At 47.5% G+C, this 18,449-nt stretch overlaps 2 protein-coding genes across 3 annotated transcripts; one reads left to right on the top strand and one right to left on the bottom strand.

The window, feature by feature from the left end:
• Nucleotides 1–477: 477 nt before the first annotated feature.
• On the bottom strand, nucleotides 478–8,042 carry TMEM220 (transmembrane protein 220). Of its 2 annotated transcripts, XM_044275031.1 has the most exons (6): nucleotides 7,823–8,042; nucleotides 4,277–4,306; nucleotides 3,493–3,553; nucleotides 3,281–3,407; nucleotides 1,639–1,698; nucleotides 478–610 (listed from the first exon to the last, which is right to left on the bottom strand). In XM_044275031.1, the coding sequence occupies exons 1-6, from the start codon at nucleotides 7,955–7,957 to the stop codon at nucleotides 478–480; spliced, it is 546 nt and encodes a 181-aa protein (XP_044130966.1). In that variant the 5' UTR covers nucleotides 7,958–8,042. The 2 variants fall into 2 exon arrangements, with proteins under 2 accessions (XP_044130966.1, XP_044130968.1); XM_044275033.1 differs by lacking the exon at nucleotides 4,277–4,306.
• A 3,105-nt stretch (nucleotides 8,043–11,147) lies between these two features.
• LOC122924105 (manganese-dependent ADP-ribose/CDP-alcohol diphosphatase-like) lies at nucleotides 11,148–17,257 on the top strand. The gene is made up of 4 exons (XM_044275029.1): nucleotides 11,148–11,266; nucleotides 14,563–15,162; nucleotides 16,423–16,539; nucleotides 16,708–17,257. The coding sequence occupies exons 2-4, from the start codon at nucleotides 14,592–14,594 to the stop codon at nucleotides 17,052–17,054; spliced, it is 1,035 nt and encodes a 344-aa protein (XP_044130964.1). The 5' UTR covers nucleotides 11,148–11,266; nucleotides 14,563–14,591; the 3' UTR covers nucleotides 17,055–17,257.
• The last annotated feature ends 1,192 nt before the right edge of the window (nucleotides 17,258–18,449 follow it).

Raw genomic sequence — 18,449 nt, 5'->3', positions numbered from 1 at the left:
TCAAGTCATCTTCTGCCTGTATTCTCTGGTGGTCCAGCCCTTACACGAGTCTTAGCCCAACCTTTCCCCCTACACCCCCTACCCAAACCAAAAATGGAGAAATCTCTTCAAAAATGTAATTCTGGTTTTGCTAATGCTGGTTCCTAATCCATTGAAGAGAACTTATGATGAGGATAGACACCATTACATGTTGGTCCCAAAGAAGAACGGATTGGTGGGGGCCTGTTTTATAACACCTTCACTGAAATAGACCAGTTCAAGGTACTGAGGTCCAAAAACATCAAATACACGATCTGTCCTCGACTCTTGGGCTTTACGTTGGGCTTTGAAGGAGGTGGAAGAATTTACTCAATTCCAGCTTTGATGGCACAATGATAAGAGCCACACGCAGTAAATAGACAACTGTCCCAGGCCCGGTGGACTCCATGGTAAGACTCTATCCATCTGTAGACCCATCAAAACCTTGATGTTCTGATCTCATATGACGGTTTTGCAGTGCTGAGGCCAAGATGTCCTCATCTCCTTGTTAATGTAGATGTAGATCCAAGTCAAGAAGGGAAAAACTGAGATGGATGTGGCCACCAATAATCTGAACGCACCAACCGAGGCTCTGTAACAACCAGCAAAAATTATTATAGCAGTTGTAATATAGTACACCGAAAGCAGTATTATAGTAGTTATATTCTTGTACATAGGAGACAGTATTATAGTAGTTATATTCTTGTACATATGAGCAGTATTATAGTAGTTATACTCTTGTACATAGGAGGCAGTATTATAGTAGTTATATTCTTGTACATAGGAGCAGTATTATAGTAGTTATATTCTTGTACATAGGAGGCAGTATTTTAGTAGTTATATTCTTGTACATAAGAGGCAGTATTATAGTAGTTATATTCTTGTACATAGGAGGCAGTATTATAGTAGTTATATTCTTGTACATAGGAGGCAGTATTATAGTAGTTATATTCTTGTACATAGGAGGCAGTATTATAGTAGTTATATTCTTGTACATATGAGCAGTATTATAGTAGTTATACTCTTGTACATAGGAGGCAGTATTATAGTAGTTATATTCTTGTACATAGGAGCAGTATTATAGTAGTTATATTCTTGTACATAGGAGGCAGTATTATAGTAGTTATATTCTTGTACATATGAGCAGTATTATAGTAGTTATACTCTTGTACATAGGAGGCAGTATTATAGTAGTTATAGTCTTGTACATAGGCGGTAGTATTATAGTAGTTATATTCTTGTACATAGGAGGCAGTATTATAGTAGTTATATTCTTGTACATAGGAGCAGTATTATAGTAGTTATATTCTTGTACATAGGAGGCAGTATTATAGTAGTTATACTCTTGTACATAGGAGGCAGTATTATAGCAGTTATATTCTTGTACATAGGAGCAGTATTATAGTAGTTATATTCTTGTACATAGGAGGCAGTATTATAGTAGTTATATTCTTGTACATAGGAGCAGTATTATAGTAGTTATATTCTTGTACATAGGAGCAGTATTATAGTAGTTATATTCTTGTACATAGGAGCAGTATTATAGTAGTTATATTCTTGTACATAGGAGCAGTATTATAGTAGTTATATTCCTTTATGTAGGGACAGATGTAGACTTACCTTCTGGAATCTTTACAGAGGAACATCCAGAGTGCAATGATTAGTAATCCAGATAGCTCTCTAGAAGACAATGACAGTTAGACCTGTATTACATTTGCCGATTGTCAGATACTTTATCGTTAACGGGCGCTCGGAGTAAAGCCTCTTTCACACGGGCTTTGCGAGAAAAGGTGCGAGTGCGTTGCGGGACATGCGCGATTTTTCCGCGCAAGTGCAAAACATTGCAATGCGTTTTGCACTCGCGTGAGAAAAATCTGCATGTTTGGTACCCAAACCCGAACTTCTTCACAGAAGTTCGGGATCGGTGTAGATTGTATTATTTTCCCTTATAACATAGCTATAAGGGAAAATAATAGCATTCTGAATACAGACTGCATAGTACAAATAATTAAACTCGCCTTAATCCACTTGCTCGCGCAGCCCGGCTTCTCTTCTGTCTTCTTCTTTGCTCTATGCAGGAACAGGACCTGTGGTGATGTCACTCCGGTCATCACATGGTCCATCACATGATCCATCACCATGGTAAAAGATCATGTAACGGACCATGTGATGACCGGAGTGACGTCACCACAGGTCCTGTTCCTGCACACAGCAAAGAAGAAGACAGAAGAGAAGCCGGCTGCGCGAGCAAGTGAATTACGTGGAGTTTAATAAAAAAAAATTTTTTTAAACCCCTCCCTCCAGCGCTATTGTACTATGCAGTCTGTATTCAGAATGCTATTATTTTCCCTTATAACCATGTTATAAGGGAAAATAATAATGATCGGGTCTCTATCTCGATCGTCTCCTAGCAACTTGCTTGCGGATGCTTGCGATTTTCACGCAACCCCATTCATTTCTATGGGGCCTGCGTTACGTGAAAAACGCACAAAGAGAAGCATGCTGCGATTTTCACGCAACGCACAAGTGATGCGTGAAATCACCGCTCATGTGCACAGCCCCATAGAAATGAATGGGTCAGGATTCAGTGCGGGTGCAATGCGTTCAACTCGCACATCGCATCCGCGCGGAATACTCGCCCGTGTGAAAGGGGCCTAAGGCTTGTAGCGATGATCTGGCAATGTCATAACGCCATCGATTTACCAATGAACGATCACAATCTGCTGCCAGCAAACAATGATGCAGTATAGCAGAGATGGCCAACCTGCGGCTCTCCAGTCGTTGTAAAACTACAACTCCCACCATCCCCTGCTGTAGGCTGATAGCTGCAGGCAGGGTGGGCATGCTGGGTGTTGTAGTTTTGCAACAGCTGGAGATCCTCAGGTTGGCCATCCCTGCAGTATAGGGAGTAGCAGTGGCATAGTGATCGCTCCTCTCCATCCCGTAGGACAATGGTGCTGAATGCGTTTTCTGGGACACAAAAGAAAACGGACCTGGCGCCCACTGACTTACAATGGTTTCAGGGCCGGATCCGTCATGGCCATTTAGAGATAATACAACCAGATTTGTTTATAACGGACGCAGACGGTTGCATTATCATGACGGATCCAGCAAAAATGCAGATGGAAAAGAAGCCTAATACAGCCCTTACTTTCCACCTCCACTCCCTTTTTCTAGGACTGTCTGTGTGTCAGTCTTCACTGTCATTTTACAATTCTATTCATAAACCACAGACGTGACATCAAGCGGTCATTCTTCTTACCTGCCCTCTTCCTCATGTAAAATGCTTCTTATATTACCAGAAACCAGCAACGGCACCAGTAGATAAGACGCTCCCATCAAACAGACGCCGCTGTGGAGACCGGACAAAGTCCTCCAGATCACATGACCTACGAGTTCAAATGACGACGTTTATTAGTAACTGTGGAACCATCTGGGTGTCAGATATGGGTGGCCCTGGTTCGTGTCACTCACCCGTTATGTCTGGGTTCACACTGAGGAGGAAGATCAGGGCGGCCGGGACCATATAGATCACCTGGAGATGATATCGAAACACGTAATGGAGTGTGCGCCCCGAAAATATGATAATGAGCCTCAATGGACACCGGGGCGCGAGTCGCCCCCTACTGACAAGTTGTCAGATGTCATTCAACTGCTTCTTAGTTGTATCTGTATCTGGGAAAGATGGGTGACAACCACCATGGCCGCTATTACAAGGGAGTATTGGTTTGTGGTGACAGCTTTCCCAGTACACATCTCATATACCATATCTGCTCCAGGAAATAATGAGAGGCAAGCAATATGGTCGCCTTAATGGCTTCTTCAGGGGTTGTTACTCAGCTTTCCTGGAGTCCTGAACGGCAAATCTGCCTGGTTATATAATGATATATTCATCATGACCCCCTATAAACCACACGACACACGTCCACCACTACCGGGGTCTGCCTTCCCTCCATAACAGCGCCACACTTCTCCATAGGCTGGGTCTGGTATCGGAATCTAATGGGGTCATTTATCAAACTGGTGTAAAGTAGAACTGGCTTAGTTGCCCATAGCAACCAATCAGATTCCTGCTCTCATTTTCCAAAAGAGCTGTAAAAATGAAAGGTGGAATCTGATTGGCTGCTATGGGCAACTAAGCCAGTTCTCCTTTACACCAGTTTGATATGTGACCCAATAGATTTATATTTTTTTCAAAAAAACTTTATTGACATGGCCCATTTAACAGAATGAAACATGTTTGCTCGGAGTTACTCACAATCCACATTTCAGGATCTGGATCATTGATCTGTAGAAAAGAAAGCGGAGACTGAAGAGGGAGCGACATACAGAATAGTGTCCATTACCAGCACGGTATCACTGCAGAAATCCTCTGTGCTGCTGGGAGGACCCTGATCCTTCCACTATGTAACTCTCAGCCTGTGACCTCCCACTAGATCAGCACACTCCTCTCCTGAAATCCTCTGTGCTGCTGGGAGGACCCTGCTCCTTCCACTATGTAACTCTCAGTCTGTGACCTCCACAAGATCAGCACACTCCTCTCCTAAAATCCTCTGTACTGCTGGGAGGACCCTGCCCCTCCCACTATGTAACTCTCAGCCTGTGACCTCCACAAGATCACCACACTCCTCTCCTGAAATCCTCTGTGCTGCTGGGAGGACCTGCTCCTTCCTCTATGTAACTCTCATCCTGTGACCTCCACAAGATCAGCACACTCCTCTCCTGAAATCCTCTGTGCTGCTGGGAGGACCCTGCTCCTTCCACTATGTAACTCTAATCCTGTGACCTCCACAAGATCAGCACACTGTTCTCCTGAAATCCTCTGTGCTGCTGGGAGGACCCTGCTCTTTCCACTATGTAACTCTCATCCTGTGACCTCCACAAGATCAGCACACTGCTCTCCTGAAATCCTCTGTGCTGCTGGGAGGACCCTGCTCCTTCCACTATGTAACTCTAATCCTGTGACCTCCACAAGATCAGCACACTCCTCTCCTGAAATCCTCTGTGCTGTTGGGAGGACCCTGCTCCTTCCACTATGTAACTCTAATCCTGTGACCTCCACAAGATCAGCACACTGCTCTCCTGAAATCCTCTGTGCTGCTGGGAGGACCCTGATCCTTCCACTATGTAACTCTCAGCCTGTGACCTCCACAAGATCAGCACGCTCCTCTCCTGAAATCCTCTGTGCTGCTGGGAGGACCCTGCTCCTTCCACTATGTAACTCTCAGCCTGTGACCCCCACAAGATCAGCACACTCCTCTCCTGAAATCCTCTGTGCTGCTGGGAGGACCCTGCTCCTTCCACTATGTAACTCTTACCCTGTGACCTCCTACAAGATCAGCACACTCCTCTCCTGAAATCCTCTGTGCTGCTGGGAGGACCCTGCTCCTTCCACTATGTAACTCTAATCCTGTGACCTCCACAAGATCAGCACACTGCTCTCCTGAAATCCTCTGTGCTGCTGGGAGGACCCTGATCCTTCCACTATGTAACTCTCAGCCTGTGACCTCCCACTAGATCAGCACACTCCTCTCCTGAAATCCTCTGTGCTGCTGGGAGGACCCTGCTCCTTCCACTATGTAACTCTCAGTCTGTGACCTCCACAAGATCAGCACACTCCTCTCCTAAAATCCTCTGTACTGCTGGGAGGACCCTGCTCTTTCCACTATGTAACTCTCATCCTGTGACCTCCACAAGATCACCACACTCCTCTCCTGAAATCCTCTGTGCTGCTGGGAGGACCTGCTCCTTCCTCTATGTAACTCTCATCCTGTGACCTCCACAAGATCAGCACACTCCTCTCCTGAAATCCTCTGTGCTGCTGGGAGGACCCTGCTCCTTCCACTATGTAACTCTAATCCTGTGACCTCCACAAGATCAGCACACTGTTCTCCTGAAATCCTCTGTGCTGCTGGGAGGACCCTGCTCTTTCCACTATGTAACTCTCATCCTGTGACCTCCACAAGATCAGCACACTGCTCTCCTGAAATCCTCTGTGCTGCTGGGAGGACCCTGCTCCTTCCACTATGTAACTCTAATCCTGTGACCTCCACAAGATCAGCACACTCCTCTCCTGAAATCCTCTGTGCTGCTGGGAGGACCCTGCTCCTTCCACTATGTAACTCTAATCCTGTGACCTCCACAAGATCAGCACACTGCTCTCCTGAAATCCTCTGTGCTGCTGGGAGGACCCTGCTCCTTCCACTATGTAACTCTCATCCTGTGACCTCCACAAGATCAGCACACTCCTCTCCTGAAATCCTCTGTGCTGCTGGGAGGACCCTGCTCCTTCCACTATGTAACTCTCATCCTGTGACCTCCACAAGATCAGCACACTCCTCTCCTGAAATCCTCTGTGCTGCTAGGAGGACCCTGCTCCTTCCATTATGTAACTCTCATCCTGTGACCTCCACAACATCAGCACACTGCTCTCCTGAAATCCTCTGTGCTGCTGGGAGGACCCTGCTCCTTCCAATATGTAACTCTCATCCTGTGACCTCCACAAGATCAGCACACTCCTCTCCTGAAATCCTCTGTGCTGCTGGGAGGACCCTGCTCCTTCCAATATGTAACTCTCATCCTGTGACCTCCACAAGATCAGCACACTCCTCTCCTGAAATCCTCTGTGTTGCCAGGAGGACCCTGCTCCTTCCACTATGTAACAGTCTGTGACCTCCACAGGATTAGCACACTCCTCTCCTGACATCCTCTGTGCTGCTGGGGGTCCCTACTCCTTTCACTATATAACTCTCAGCCTGTGACCTCCACAAGATCAGCACACTACTCTCCTGAAGTCCTCTGTGCTGCTGGGAGGACCCTGCTCCTTCCACTATGTAACTCTCACCCTGTGACCTCCACAAGATCAGCACACTCCTCTCCTGAAATCCTCTGTGCTGCTGGGAGGACCCTGCTCCTTCCACTATGTAACTCTCATCCTGTGACCTCCACAAGATCAGCACACTCCTCTCCTGAAATCCTCTGTGCTGCTGGGAGGACCCTGCTCCTTCCTCTATGTAAGGCCTAGTTCACACGAACGTTTTTTTTGCGGGTGTACGGGCCGTTTTTTTGTGTTCAGTATACGGTCCGTATACGGAACCATTCATTTCAATGGTTCCGCAAAAAAAACGGAATGTGTTCCGTATGCATTCCGTTTCCGTATTTCCGTTTTTCCGTTCCGTTGAAAGATAGAGCTTGTCCTATATTTGGCCGTAAATCACGGGTCGTGACTCCATTCAAGTCAATGGGTCCGCAAAAAAAACGGAACACATACGGAAATGCATCCGTATGTCTTCCGTTTCCGTTCCGTTTTTTCTGAACCATCTATTGAAAATGTTATGCCCAGCCCAATTTTTTCTATGTAATTACTGTATACTGTATATGCCATACGGAAAAACGGAACAGAAACGGAAACACAACGGAACTCAAAAACGGAACAACGGATCCGTGAAAAACGGACCGCAAAAAACTATAAAAGCCATACGTTCGTGTGAACTAGGCCTAACTCTCATCCTGTGACCTCCACAAGATCAGCACACTCCTCTCCTGAAATCCTCTGTGCTGCTGGGAGGACCCTGCTCCTTCCACTATGTAACTCTCAGTCTGTGACCTCCACAAGATCAGCACACTCCTCTCCTGAAATCCTCTGTGCTGCTGGGAGGACCCTGCTCCTTCCACTATGTAACTCTCATCCTGTGACCTCCACAAGATCTGCACACCCCACTCCTGAAACCCTCTGTGCTGCTATGCACATGCTATCATTGCTTCCAGCTTCAGTTTGCTCCAGCAGATGCAGGGTTAATCTTACTTGCACATAAGCAGCCAGGGCAAAAAATGCCGCCATCAGTCCGTTGCAGACCCTCCATAGTCTCTGCTGATATTGGGGGCTGAGGACTGGGTCGGCCTTTGGACTGGAGCCCGAGTCTCTATCTGCTGGTTCCATGTTCTCAGGGCTCCTGCAGGGTGATGTGGCCCCTCAGTCCTCCATGCAGATTCTGTGTCCCCCTGGATCTCACTCCCATTCGTCCAATCACTTCCTGCTGAGTAAACTCCGCCTATAACTACAGAGAAGCCGCCCATTACCTTAACCCCTTCCCTGCCCGTCCTCTGTAACCCCTGCAGTTTCTGCATGGACACCCCCCTCAGGTTTATCTGGACACATATGGCTATTACTTCTCACAGCTGAGGGTTTGTTACAATTTGTCTGGATAGTCCCCTGTGCAGTGATCACACTGTCCTCCTCGTTACAATGTATCAGTGCATGTAATATGTATCAGTCTGTTCATCTGCCAGAGTACTGTCCATACTGGATACAACTGTAACAAACCCACACCTGTGATAAATACTAGGCTTGAACAAGCATATTCCTGTTCACTGACAGCAAGCAGAGGAATTAAAAAACAGTGCATTAGAAAGTCGCGGATCTGTTCAACCGCCTATCAGATGTAGCAGAGCTGTGTCTTCCCGCAGCCCCATGTAAACCAGCAGGTCCTGTGCAGCTGTCACATTGGACCACAGCTCCCATCTTGTGTCTGTGAGGGAATGCTTCTCTCCTGAAATCCTCTGTGCTGCTGGGAGGACCCTGCTACTTCCACTATGTAACTGTCATCCTGTGACCGCCACAAGATCAGCACACTCCTCTCCTGAAATCCTCTGTGCTGCTGGGAGGACCCTGCTCCTTCCACTATGTAACTCTCAGCCTGTGACCTCCACAAAATCAGCACACTCCTCTCCTGAAATACTCTGTGCTGCTGGGAGGACCCTGCTCCTTCCACTATGTAACTCTCAGTCTGTGACCTCCACAAGATAAGAACACTGCTCCCCTGAAATCCTCTGTGCTGCTGGGAGGACCCTGCTCCTTCCACTATGTAACTCTCAGTCTGTGACCTCCACAAGATAAGAACACTGCTCTCCTGAAATCCTCTGTGCTGCTGGGAGGACCCTGCTCCTTCCACTATGTAACTCTAATCCTGTGACCTCCACAAGATCAGCACGCTCCTCTCCTGAAATCCTCTGTGTTGCTGGGAGGACCCTGCTCCTTCCACTATGTAACAGTCTGTGACCTCCACAAGATCAGCACACTCCTCTCCTGAAATCCTCTGTGCTGCTGGGAGGACTCTGCTCCTTCCACTATGTAACTCTCAGCCTGTGATCTCCACAAGATCAGCACACTCTTCTCCTGAAATCCTCTGTGCTGCTGGGAGGACCCTGCTCCTTCCACTATGTAACTCTCATCCTGTGACCTCCACAAGATCAGCACACGTCTCTCCTGACATCCTCTGTGCTGCTGGGAGGACCCTGCTCCTTCCACTATGTAACCCTCATCTTGTGACCTCCACAAGATCAGCACACTGCTCTCCTGAAATCCTCTGTGCTGCTGGGAGGACCCTGCTCCTTCCTCTATGTAACCCTCATCCTGTGATCTCCACAAGATCAGCACACTCCTCTCCTGACATCCTCTGTGCTGCTGGGAGGACCCTGCTCCTTCCTCTTTGTAACAGTCTGTGACCTCCACAAGATCAGCACACTCCTCTCCTGAAATCCTCTGTGCTGCTGGGAGGACCCTGCTCCTTCCTCTATGTAACTCTCATCCTGTGACCTCCACAAGATCGGCACACTCCTCTCCTGAAATCCTCTGTGCTGCTGGGAGGATCCTGCTCCTTCCACTATGTAACTCTCATCCTGTGACCTCCACAAGATCGGCACACTCCTCTCCTGAAATCCTCTGTGCTGCTGGGAGGACCTTGCTCCTTCCACTATGTAACTCTCAGCCTGTGACCTCCACAGGATCAGCACACTCCTCTCCTGAAATCCTCTGTTCTGCTGGGAGAACCCTGCTCCTTCCACTGTGTAACTCTCAGCCTGTGACCTCCACAGGATCAGCACACTCCTCTCCTGAAATCCTCTGTGCTGCTGGGAGGACCGTGCTCCTTCCACTATGTAACTCTCATCCTGTGACCTCCACAAGATCAGCACACTGCTCTCCTGAAATCCTCTGTGCTGCTGGGAGGACCCTGCTCCTTCCACTATGTAACTCTTACCCTGTGACCTCCTACAAGATCAGCACACTCCTCTCCTGAAATCCTCTGTGCTGCTGGGAGGACCCTGCTCCTTCCACTATGTAACTCTCATCCTGTGACCTCCACAAGATCAGCACACTGCTCTCCTGAAATCCTCTGTGCTGCTGGGAAGACCCTGCTCCTTCCACTATGTAACTCTTACCCTGTGACCTCCTACAAGATCAGCACACTCCTCTCCTGAAATCCTCTGTGCTGCTGGGAGGACCTTGCTCCTTCCACTATGTAACTCTCAGCCTGTGACCTCCACAGGATCAGCACACTCCTCTCCTGAAATCCTCTGTTCTGCTGGGAGAAACCTGCTCCTTCCACTGTGTAACTCTCAGCCTGTGACCTCCACAGGATCAGCACACTCCTCTCCTGAAATCCTCTGTGCTGCTGGGAGGACCCTGCTCCTTCCACTATGTAACTCTCATCCTGTGACCTCCACAAGATCAGCACACTGCTCTTCTGAAATCCTCTGTGCTGCTGGGAGGACCCTTCTCCTTCCACTATGTAACTCTTACCCTGTGACCTCCACAAGATCAGCACACTCCTCTCCTGAAATCCTCTGTGCTGGGAGGACCCTGCTCCTTCCACTATGTAACTCTCAGTCTGTGACCTCCACAGGACCAGCACACTCCTCTCCTGAAATCCTCTGTGCTGCTGGGAGAACCCTGCTCCTTCCACTATGTAACTCTCATCCTGTGACCTCCACAAGATCAGCACACTCCTCTCCTGACATCCTCTGTGCTGCTGGGAGGACCCTGCTCCTTCCTCTATGTAGCAGTCTGTGAGCTCCATAAGATCAGCACACTCCTCTCCTGAAATCCTCTGTGCTGCTGGGAGGTCCCTGCTCCTTCCACTATGTAACTCTCAGCATGAGACCTCCACAAGATCAGCACACTGCTCTCCTGACATGCTCTGTGCTGCTGGGAGGACCCTGCTCCTTCCTCTATACGGTTGCAGTATATATATGCTGATTTTGCATTGGAGCCCAGGAGCTTCACGTTACATCACACTCCTGTGCCTGCTCAGGGCTAGGGGCGTGTCCTCACGTGTCACTGTGGGTGGAGCCTGGACTCCAGTCATGTGGGGGCGGCCTGTGAGAAGGAAGGACTTCCCTGTGTGAGCAGACATGGTCCCTGCAATGCAGCCTTGTGTGGTAGCCCCCCTGACGTCGGGCAGCATGCTGGGTAAGAGAGACCCTCGTACCCCTTGGCCTCCAGGCAGGGTTAACCCTTTCAGTGCCGGGCACGGCTCTACTTGAAGCACCTTTGTATCGCATTATGCACAGTCCTGAATAGGTTAATTTTTAGCCCATTGCCCTGTAGCCGGGTCAGATGTCGGTTCTCCTGGGGGTCAGTCTAAATGCCCACGGGCTGGTGATTTGAACATGCCGGAGAATGTGCCCAGGGTGACATCGGGCAGAGCTCTGGGGGTGGCACATATACTTTCGGTAGGGGGACCATGCCCACCAGGTGGGCCCCAAAAGCCAGGATTGAACATGGGTAGGAACGAGACACGACTTCCCATGGCAGAGCAGCCCATATCTTGGCAGCAGCGCCCCGGGGGGCATCACTAGCTGGAGATTTGACAGTCCGGTGCCCCGTTCCACATGGGAAGACCTCATCCTCTCCAGACATCACCCCAGATAGAGAAGAGATGGGTTACGTCCCCGTAGATTGCACACCCGCTAGAGACAGATGCCCTAGATCAACACCCTATATATTAGGGGGCTGCATCTCTTGAGGTTCACCTCATCCTGAAATCACCTCCAGCTGTAGGGAGCAGGTCCCAGGGGAAACCAGGAGGAAGGTCCAAAAAGAGAAAAATGCCTACAAGTTTTATGTCTAAGTACGAGAAGACATGTCATAGAATATCTGGGAGGAACTGAAAACTCTTCATCCTGAGCTTCATGGTTCATGAATGGAATGCCGGAACGACAGTAAAGACTGACACACGCGTAGCATGATGGATGAGAACCTAACTGCATAGCATTCCATTAGTTCCTAGGCCATTCTCTAACAATGTGATGGCTCCTAGGTCCAGATGCCAAATCTGTGCCAGCCTTCCCCCAACTATCGAAGTTATAGCACTCAGAGGACAGGGGGCACCCCTTTCTTCACTAGTGTACCCCAGCCTTCCTAGTGGTTCACAATTCCTACAGTCCATCACCTCACTAAGATGTGATGATGCCCATGTGCCCTGAGCTGGGGCATTGGTATACCTCGCCCCTCCTCATCCCACCCATGTAGACTCCGCACCTGTGGCCATGACACCGAGGTTCCCCCCCCCTCACACCGAGTTTATAGGGTGTCCACCCGGTGCTGAGTATGACTGTACCCACCACAGGGCCCTGAAATGTACCAGGCCATTCCAACCAGAAGACATCTTGTCGGGGCGTGAGGCACAACGCGGGTCAGCGCTCTGGTGGTTCCCATGCTTCATGTAGACTGTCATATGAACGTCATACTGTGTACATGTATGTTGGGATCCTGGTTCCAGACATGATACAGCGGCGATCACTACACGTATATCACATCATGCCGCCATCATCTACTCTTACACACCTTCTGGTTTTCTGTATGAAGCCTGATGAAGGGTTTTCTGTCACCTGAAATGTGCTCGGAAACAGTGGCGCCATATGGATTTTCCGTTAGGTTCTCCAGTCTGATGTCTGGAGTTGTCTACAGCAGTGACGCCAACTTCTGTTCCCTCCGGGACCCCCAAAAGGAAGCTTTTCTGCTTGGAATGGCCTTATACATTTGGGGAGCAATGTGGTGAGCACAGTATTTCCTGTACCCAGAACGGTGTTAGGGGATGACCTTGGTGTCATGGCCACAAGTACAGAGTCTATATGGTATGTGGAGGTGACCTTGGTGTCATGGCCACAAGTACAGAGTCTATATGGTATGTGGACGTGACCTCGGTGTCATGGCCACAAGTGCAGAGTCTACATGGTGTGCGGGGGTGACCTCAGTGTCATGGCCACAAGTGCAGAGTCTACATGGTGTGCGGAGGTGACCTCGGTGTCATGGACACAAGTGCAGAGTCTACATGGTGTGCGGACGTTACCTCGGTGTCATGGCCACAAGTGCAGAGTCTACATGGTGTGCGGGGGTGACCTCGGTGTCATGGCCACAAGTGCAGAGTCTACATGGTGTGCGGGGGTGACCTCAGTGTCATGGCCACAAGTGCAGAGTCTACATGGTGTGCGGGGGTGACCTCGGTGTCATGGCCACAAGTGCAGAGTCTACATGGTGTGCGGGGGTGACCTCAGTGTCATGGCCACAAGTGCAGAGTCTACATGGTGTGCGGGGGTGACCTCGGTGTCATGGCCACAAGTGCAGAGTCTACATGGTGTGTGGGGGTGACCTCGGTGTCATGGCCACAAGTACAGATTCTACATACTATGCGGCGGTAACGACAGTGTCAGGGCCACAAGTACAGAGTCCATATGGTGTGCGGACGTTACCTCGGTGTCATGGCCACAAGTGCAGAGTCTACATGGTGTGCGGGGGTGACCTCGGTGTCATGGCCACAAGTGCAGAGTCTACATGGTGTGCGGGGGTGACCTCGGTGTCATGGCCACAAGTGCAGAGTCTACATGGTGTGCGGGGGTGACCTCAGTGTCATGGCCACAAGTGCAGAGTCTACATGGTGTGCGGGGGTGACCTCGGTGTCATGGCCACAAGTGCAGAGTCTACATGGTGTGTGGGGGTGACCTCGGTGTCATGGCCACAAGTACAGATTCTACATACTATGCGGCGGTAACGACAGTGTCAGGGCCACAAGTACAGAGTCCATATGGTGTACGGGGTGACCTCGGTGTGACGGACAGAAGTGCAGAGTCTATATGGTGTGCGGAGGTGACCTTGGTGTCATGGACACAAGTGCAGAGTCTACATACTGGGTGGGGGTGACCACAGTGTTAGATGTGGAGTCTACATGGGTGCGATGTAGAGGGGTGAATTATACTAATGCCCCAGGGGGAATTTAACGCTTCTCCGCTCAGGGCAACAATACACCTTCACCGGTCACCGCAGATCGGACTAACATGGTTCCTCCTAGATATGATATGATGCCTTAGGGATATCGATTTTATAAAGCTTTGAAATTTTAATTCAAGGGAACACATGACCCTTATTTCTGACCCTTCGCCAAAGCTTTCCTGCCATCAGCACCCCAAAACTAGAAGTAATAGATGAGGTGTACCCCAAAGGGATGATGCTTCCTAATGAATCGGGTGTTTATCTATTGTATCTATCTCTAGCATAGACCACAGAAGGGTCAACCTCAGGGTATATTTTTTGCACCTTCCGACTGGTCTCAAGGGCAAGCAGGTTACAGGGTGCCATTTGGGGCGTGCCCCCTAGTTCACCCATCTAGTGTCCTCCTATCATCAGTGGGTGCCATCGATTCTCATTAAATCTTAGTTTGAATCATCTCCCTGCATTACTTCTGACCCTTCTATGATCTTGTTTTCCAGAATATGAGGTGTTGTAGCCCCTGTAAAGAATGGATGACCCCTTATTTACATTTGGCATCATCGCCGATATCCAGTACGCCGACATGGACGATGGGTACAACTACACCAAGACAAGAGTGAGATTCTACAGGAATAGTCTATCGCTGCTTCAAGGAGCCGTACGAGAGTGGGCTTCAGAAGAAGTCACCCCTCAGTTCATCCTCCAACTCGGGGACCTCATAGACGGTTACAATGTCTTGCACAAGTCGTCGGAGGCGTCACTAAAGAAGGTCTTGACAGAGATCGATAAACTGAAGACCCCCGTCCATCATATCTGGGGGAACCATGAGTTCTACAACTTCAGTAGGAAACAGCTGATGGAGTCAAGGCTGAACAGTTCAAGAGTCCAGGCCACACTGACTACAGTCCCTGAAGATGGTAGTGACCCCCTAGACTGGTTTTACACGTATCACTTCAGTCCTTCCTCCAAATTTCGACTTCTTCTAATTGACTCATATGACTTCAGTGTAATCGGAAGAGATCCGTCCAGTGAGAAGCATATCAAGTCCTCGAAGCTCCTGAGACAGAAAAACCCAAATGAGGATAAGAACAGTCCGAAAGGTATCGAAAGGGGAACATGACAGTAACAGGACAGGGGATTACAGAGCGCATCATGTGACTCACTTGTTATAATGAACTATCACCTGGAGGAACAAGGTCAACTTCTGAGGAACATCTACCATCCTCCTCCTGTAACCCTCAGAAGGACTGGGTAATAGAAACCTTGGGTGGTGCCTTAAATCAGCGTACGGTGCTGTCTAGTGTCCACTCCTTAAAAGATGGGCAGAGCTCTGACAACTTCTCAGTATTTTTCAGGGTTCAGGGTGTCATTAGGCCTCTTTCACACGGGTGTCGCGTATGAGGGCTGGATGCGGGTGCGTTACGGGAAAATGCGCAATCTTTCCACGCGAGTACAAAGTGTTTTAATGCGCTTCACACTCGCGGGAGAAAAATCGGCATGTTTGGTACCCAGATCCGAACTTGGACTTCTTCACTGAAGTTCGGGTTTGGGTTAGGTATTCTGTAGATTTTAATATTTTCCCTTATAAAATGGTTATAAGGGAAAATAATTGCATTCTTAATACAGAATGTGAAGTAAATTAGGGGTTGAGGGGTTAAAAAAATAAAATAAATAAATAAACTCACCTCATCCACTTGTTCGCGTAGCTCGGCTCATCTTCATTCTTATTCTACGAGGAACTGGGAGAAAAGGACCTTTGGTGACGTCACTGCGCTCATCACATGGTCCGTCACTGCGCTAATCACATGGTCTATCACCATGGTGATGGACCGTGTGACGAGCGCAGTGACGTCACCAAAGGTCCTTTTCTCCCAGTTCCTCAAAGAAGACAAGCCGAGCTGCGCGAACAAGTGGATGAGGTGAGTTTATTTTTTTATTTTATGTTTTAACCCCTCCAGCGCTATTGTTCTATGCATTCTGTATTAAGAATGCTATTATTTTCCCTTATAACCATGTTATAAGGGAAAATAATAAAGATCGGGTCCCCATCCCGATCGTCACCTAGCAACCATGCGTGAAAATCGCACCGCATCCGCACTTGCTTGTGGATGCTTGCGATTTTCACGCAACCCCATTCACTTCTATGGGGCCTACGTTGCGTGATAAACGCACAATATAGAACCTGCTGCGATTTTCACGCAACGCACAAGTGATGCGTGAAAATCACCGCTCATGTGCACAGTGAATTGAATGGGTTCGGATTCAGTGCGGGTGCAATGCGTTTACTTCGTGCATTGCACCCGCGCGGAATACTCACCCGTGTGAAAGGGGCCTAATTGTTTTTATGTTTAATTTTTTAGATCTCGCAGAAACTCGGTTTGTTCAGTTTAATGGAGGGATCAGCGCCGCTCAGCTCAGCTGGATAAAGGATGTTCTCGAGACCGCCGATAAAAATAAGGAAAAAGTAATTGTGGCAGGTAAGTTACCTTGTGAGGAGACCACACATAAGGCAGATGTAGCAGGTACCTGCCGAATTAGTGTGTAATGCCTCCAGAGGGTGTTGCATTATATGAAGATGTGGCCATCTGGTGGCTTCTCCTCTGATGAAGCACACAATTATAATAAACATATCTTGTCCTTCCCAGGTCACCTCCCTGTCCACCCCAGCTCCACAGATCCAATATGTCTGACTTGGAACTATCAGGAGGTCCTAGATCTTCTACAGTCCCATCCCTGTGTGGTGGCCTACTTTTCGGGGCACGATCACGATGGTGGCTACCACCAGGACGAGTGCGGAATCCACCACTTAACCTTTAACGGCATCATTGAAACTCCCCCGGAGAGCCAGGCTTTTGGCACCATGTATGTCTACCAGGACAAAATGGTCCTAAAAGGCCGAGGACTCGTCCCAGACAGAACACTACTCTACCGGCAGAAACAGAGGATGGCGGGAAAAAGCTGCAGGCAATCTGCTGGGAAGACGGAGAAATGAAGCTGGAGCACAGGATGAACAAAAAGAAACAGTAAGGCGGACCCGGAATGTCAGAGCTCCGTCCAAAGGAAAGAATACTACACGATCTGTGCAACATGCTGTCTACTGCTCATACATGTAACATGTAAACCTGTATAATACCTAATGTGACATAGGAGACATATTTTCCACGTGTAATACTTAATAAATTATTTTAGAATTGGTGTAATGTGTCATTCTTCTCTATACAGTATAAGCAGTATTATAGTAGTTATATTCTTGTACATAGGAGCAGTATTATAGTAGTTATATTCTTGTACATAGGAGGCAGTATTATAGTAGTTATATTCTTGTACATAGGAGCAGTATTATAGTAGTTATATTCTTGTAAATAGGAGCAATATTATAGTAGTTATATTCTTGTACATAGGAGCAGTATTATAGTAGTTATATTCTTGTACATAGGAACAGTTTTATAGTAGTTATATTCTTGTACATAGGAGGCAGTATTATAGTAGTTATATTCTTGTACATAGGAGCAGTATTATAGTAGTTATATTCTTGTACATAGTAGGCAGTATTACAGTAGTTATATTCTTGTACATAGGAGGCAGTATTATAGTAGTTATATTCTTGTACATAGGAGGCAGTATTATAGTAGTTATATCCTTGTACATAGGAGCAGTATTATAGTAGTTATATTCTTGTACATAGGAGCAGTATTATAGTAGTTATATTCTTGTACATAGTAGGCAGTATTATAGTAGTTATATTCTTGTACATAGGATCAGTATTATAGTAGTTATATTCTTGTACATAGGAGCAGTATTATATTAGTTATATTCTTGTACATAGGAGCAGTATTACAGTAGTTATATTCTTGTACATAGGAGGCAGTATTATATTAGTTATATTCTTGTACATAGGAGCAGTATTACAGTAGTTATATTCTTGTACATAGGAGGCAGTATTATAGTAGTTATATTCTTGTACATAGGAGGCAGTATTATAGTACTTATATTCCTGTACATAGGAGCAGTATTATAGTAGTTATATTCTTGTACATAGGAGCAGTATTATAGTAGTTATATTCTTGTACATAGGAACAGTTTTATAGTAGTTATATTCTTGTACATAGGAGGCAGTATTATAGTAGTTATATTCTTTGTCAAATTTCTTTTTATTGAGCAGAAATGACATTAAATGAAAGAAACAACAAAGGAAAGGATCCAACCCCTCTCCATAATGCACATACAGTACAAATAAATGAGGTATACATAGACATGTGGTCATTAAGTACATACATTCAGGTTTACATTCATGACATATTTGATGCAAAGTGCAATGTAGACAACCTCTGTTAACAGTCTCGCATACAGAAAATCTCCCTACTTATCAGGATGATATGTGCAGAAA

This window comes from Bufo gargarizans, unplaced genomic scaffold, assembly GCF_014858855.1.
Source record: "Bufo gargarizans isolate SCDJY-AF-19 unplaced genomic scaffold, ASM1485885v1 original_scaffold_813_pilon, whole genome shotgun sequence".
NCBI classification, from domain to species: Eukaryota; Metazoa; Chordata; class Amphibia; order Anura; family Bufonidae; genus Bufo; species Bufo gargarizans.
This window is presented reverse-complemented; position numbering and strand designations above follow the sequence as displayed.

Excerpts from the sequence above, each read along its gene's own strand:
- TMEM220 (XM_044275031.1), bottom strand. The coding sequence starts at position 7,957 with ATGGAACCAGCAGATAGAGACTCGGGCTCCAGTCCAAAGGCCGACCCA. Across the intron at positions 3,554-4,276 it reads CAGATCCTGAAATGTGGATT|GTGATCTATATGGTCCCGGC; the intron begins GTGAGTAACTCC and ends TATCATCTCCAG. Across the intron at positions 3,408-3,492 it reads TGTGAACCCAGACATAACGG|GTCATGTGATCTGGAGGACT; the intron begins GTGAGTGACACG and ends TTGAACTCGTAG.
- LOC122924105 (XM_044275029.1), top strand. The coding sequence starts at position 14,592 with ATGGATGACCCCTTATTTACATTTGGCATCATCGCCGATATCCAGTAC. Across the intron at positions 15,163-16,422 it reads GGATAAGAACAGTCCGAAAG|ATCTCGCAGAAACTCGGTTT; the intron begins GTATCGAAAGGG and ends TTAATTTTTTAG. Across the intron at positions 16,540-16,707 it reads GGAAAAAGTAATTGTGGCAG|GTCACCTCCCTGTCCACCCC; the intron begins GTAAGTTACCTT and ends TGTCCTTCCCAG.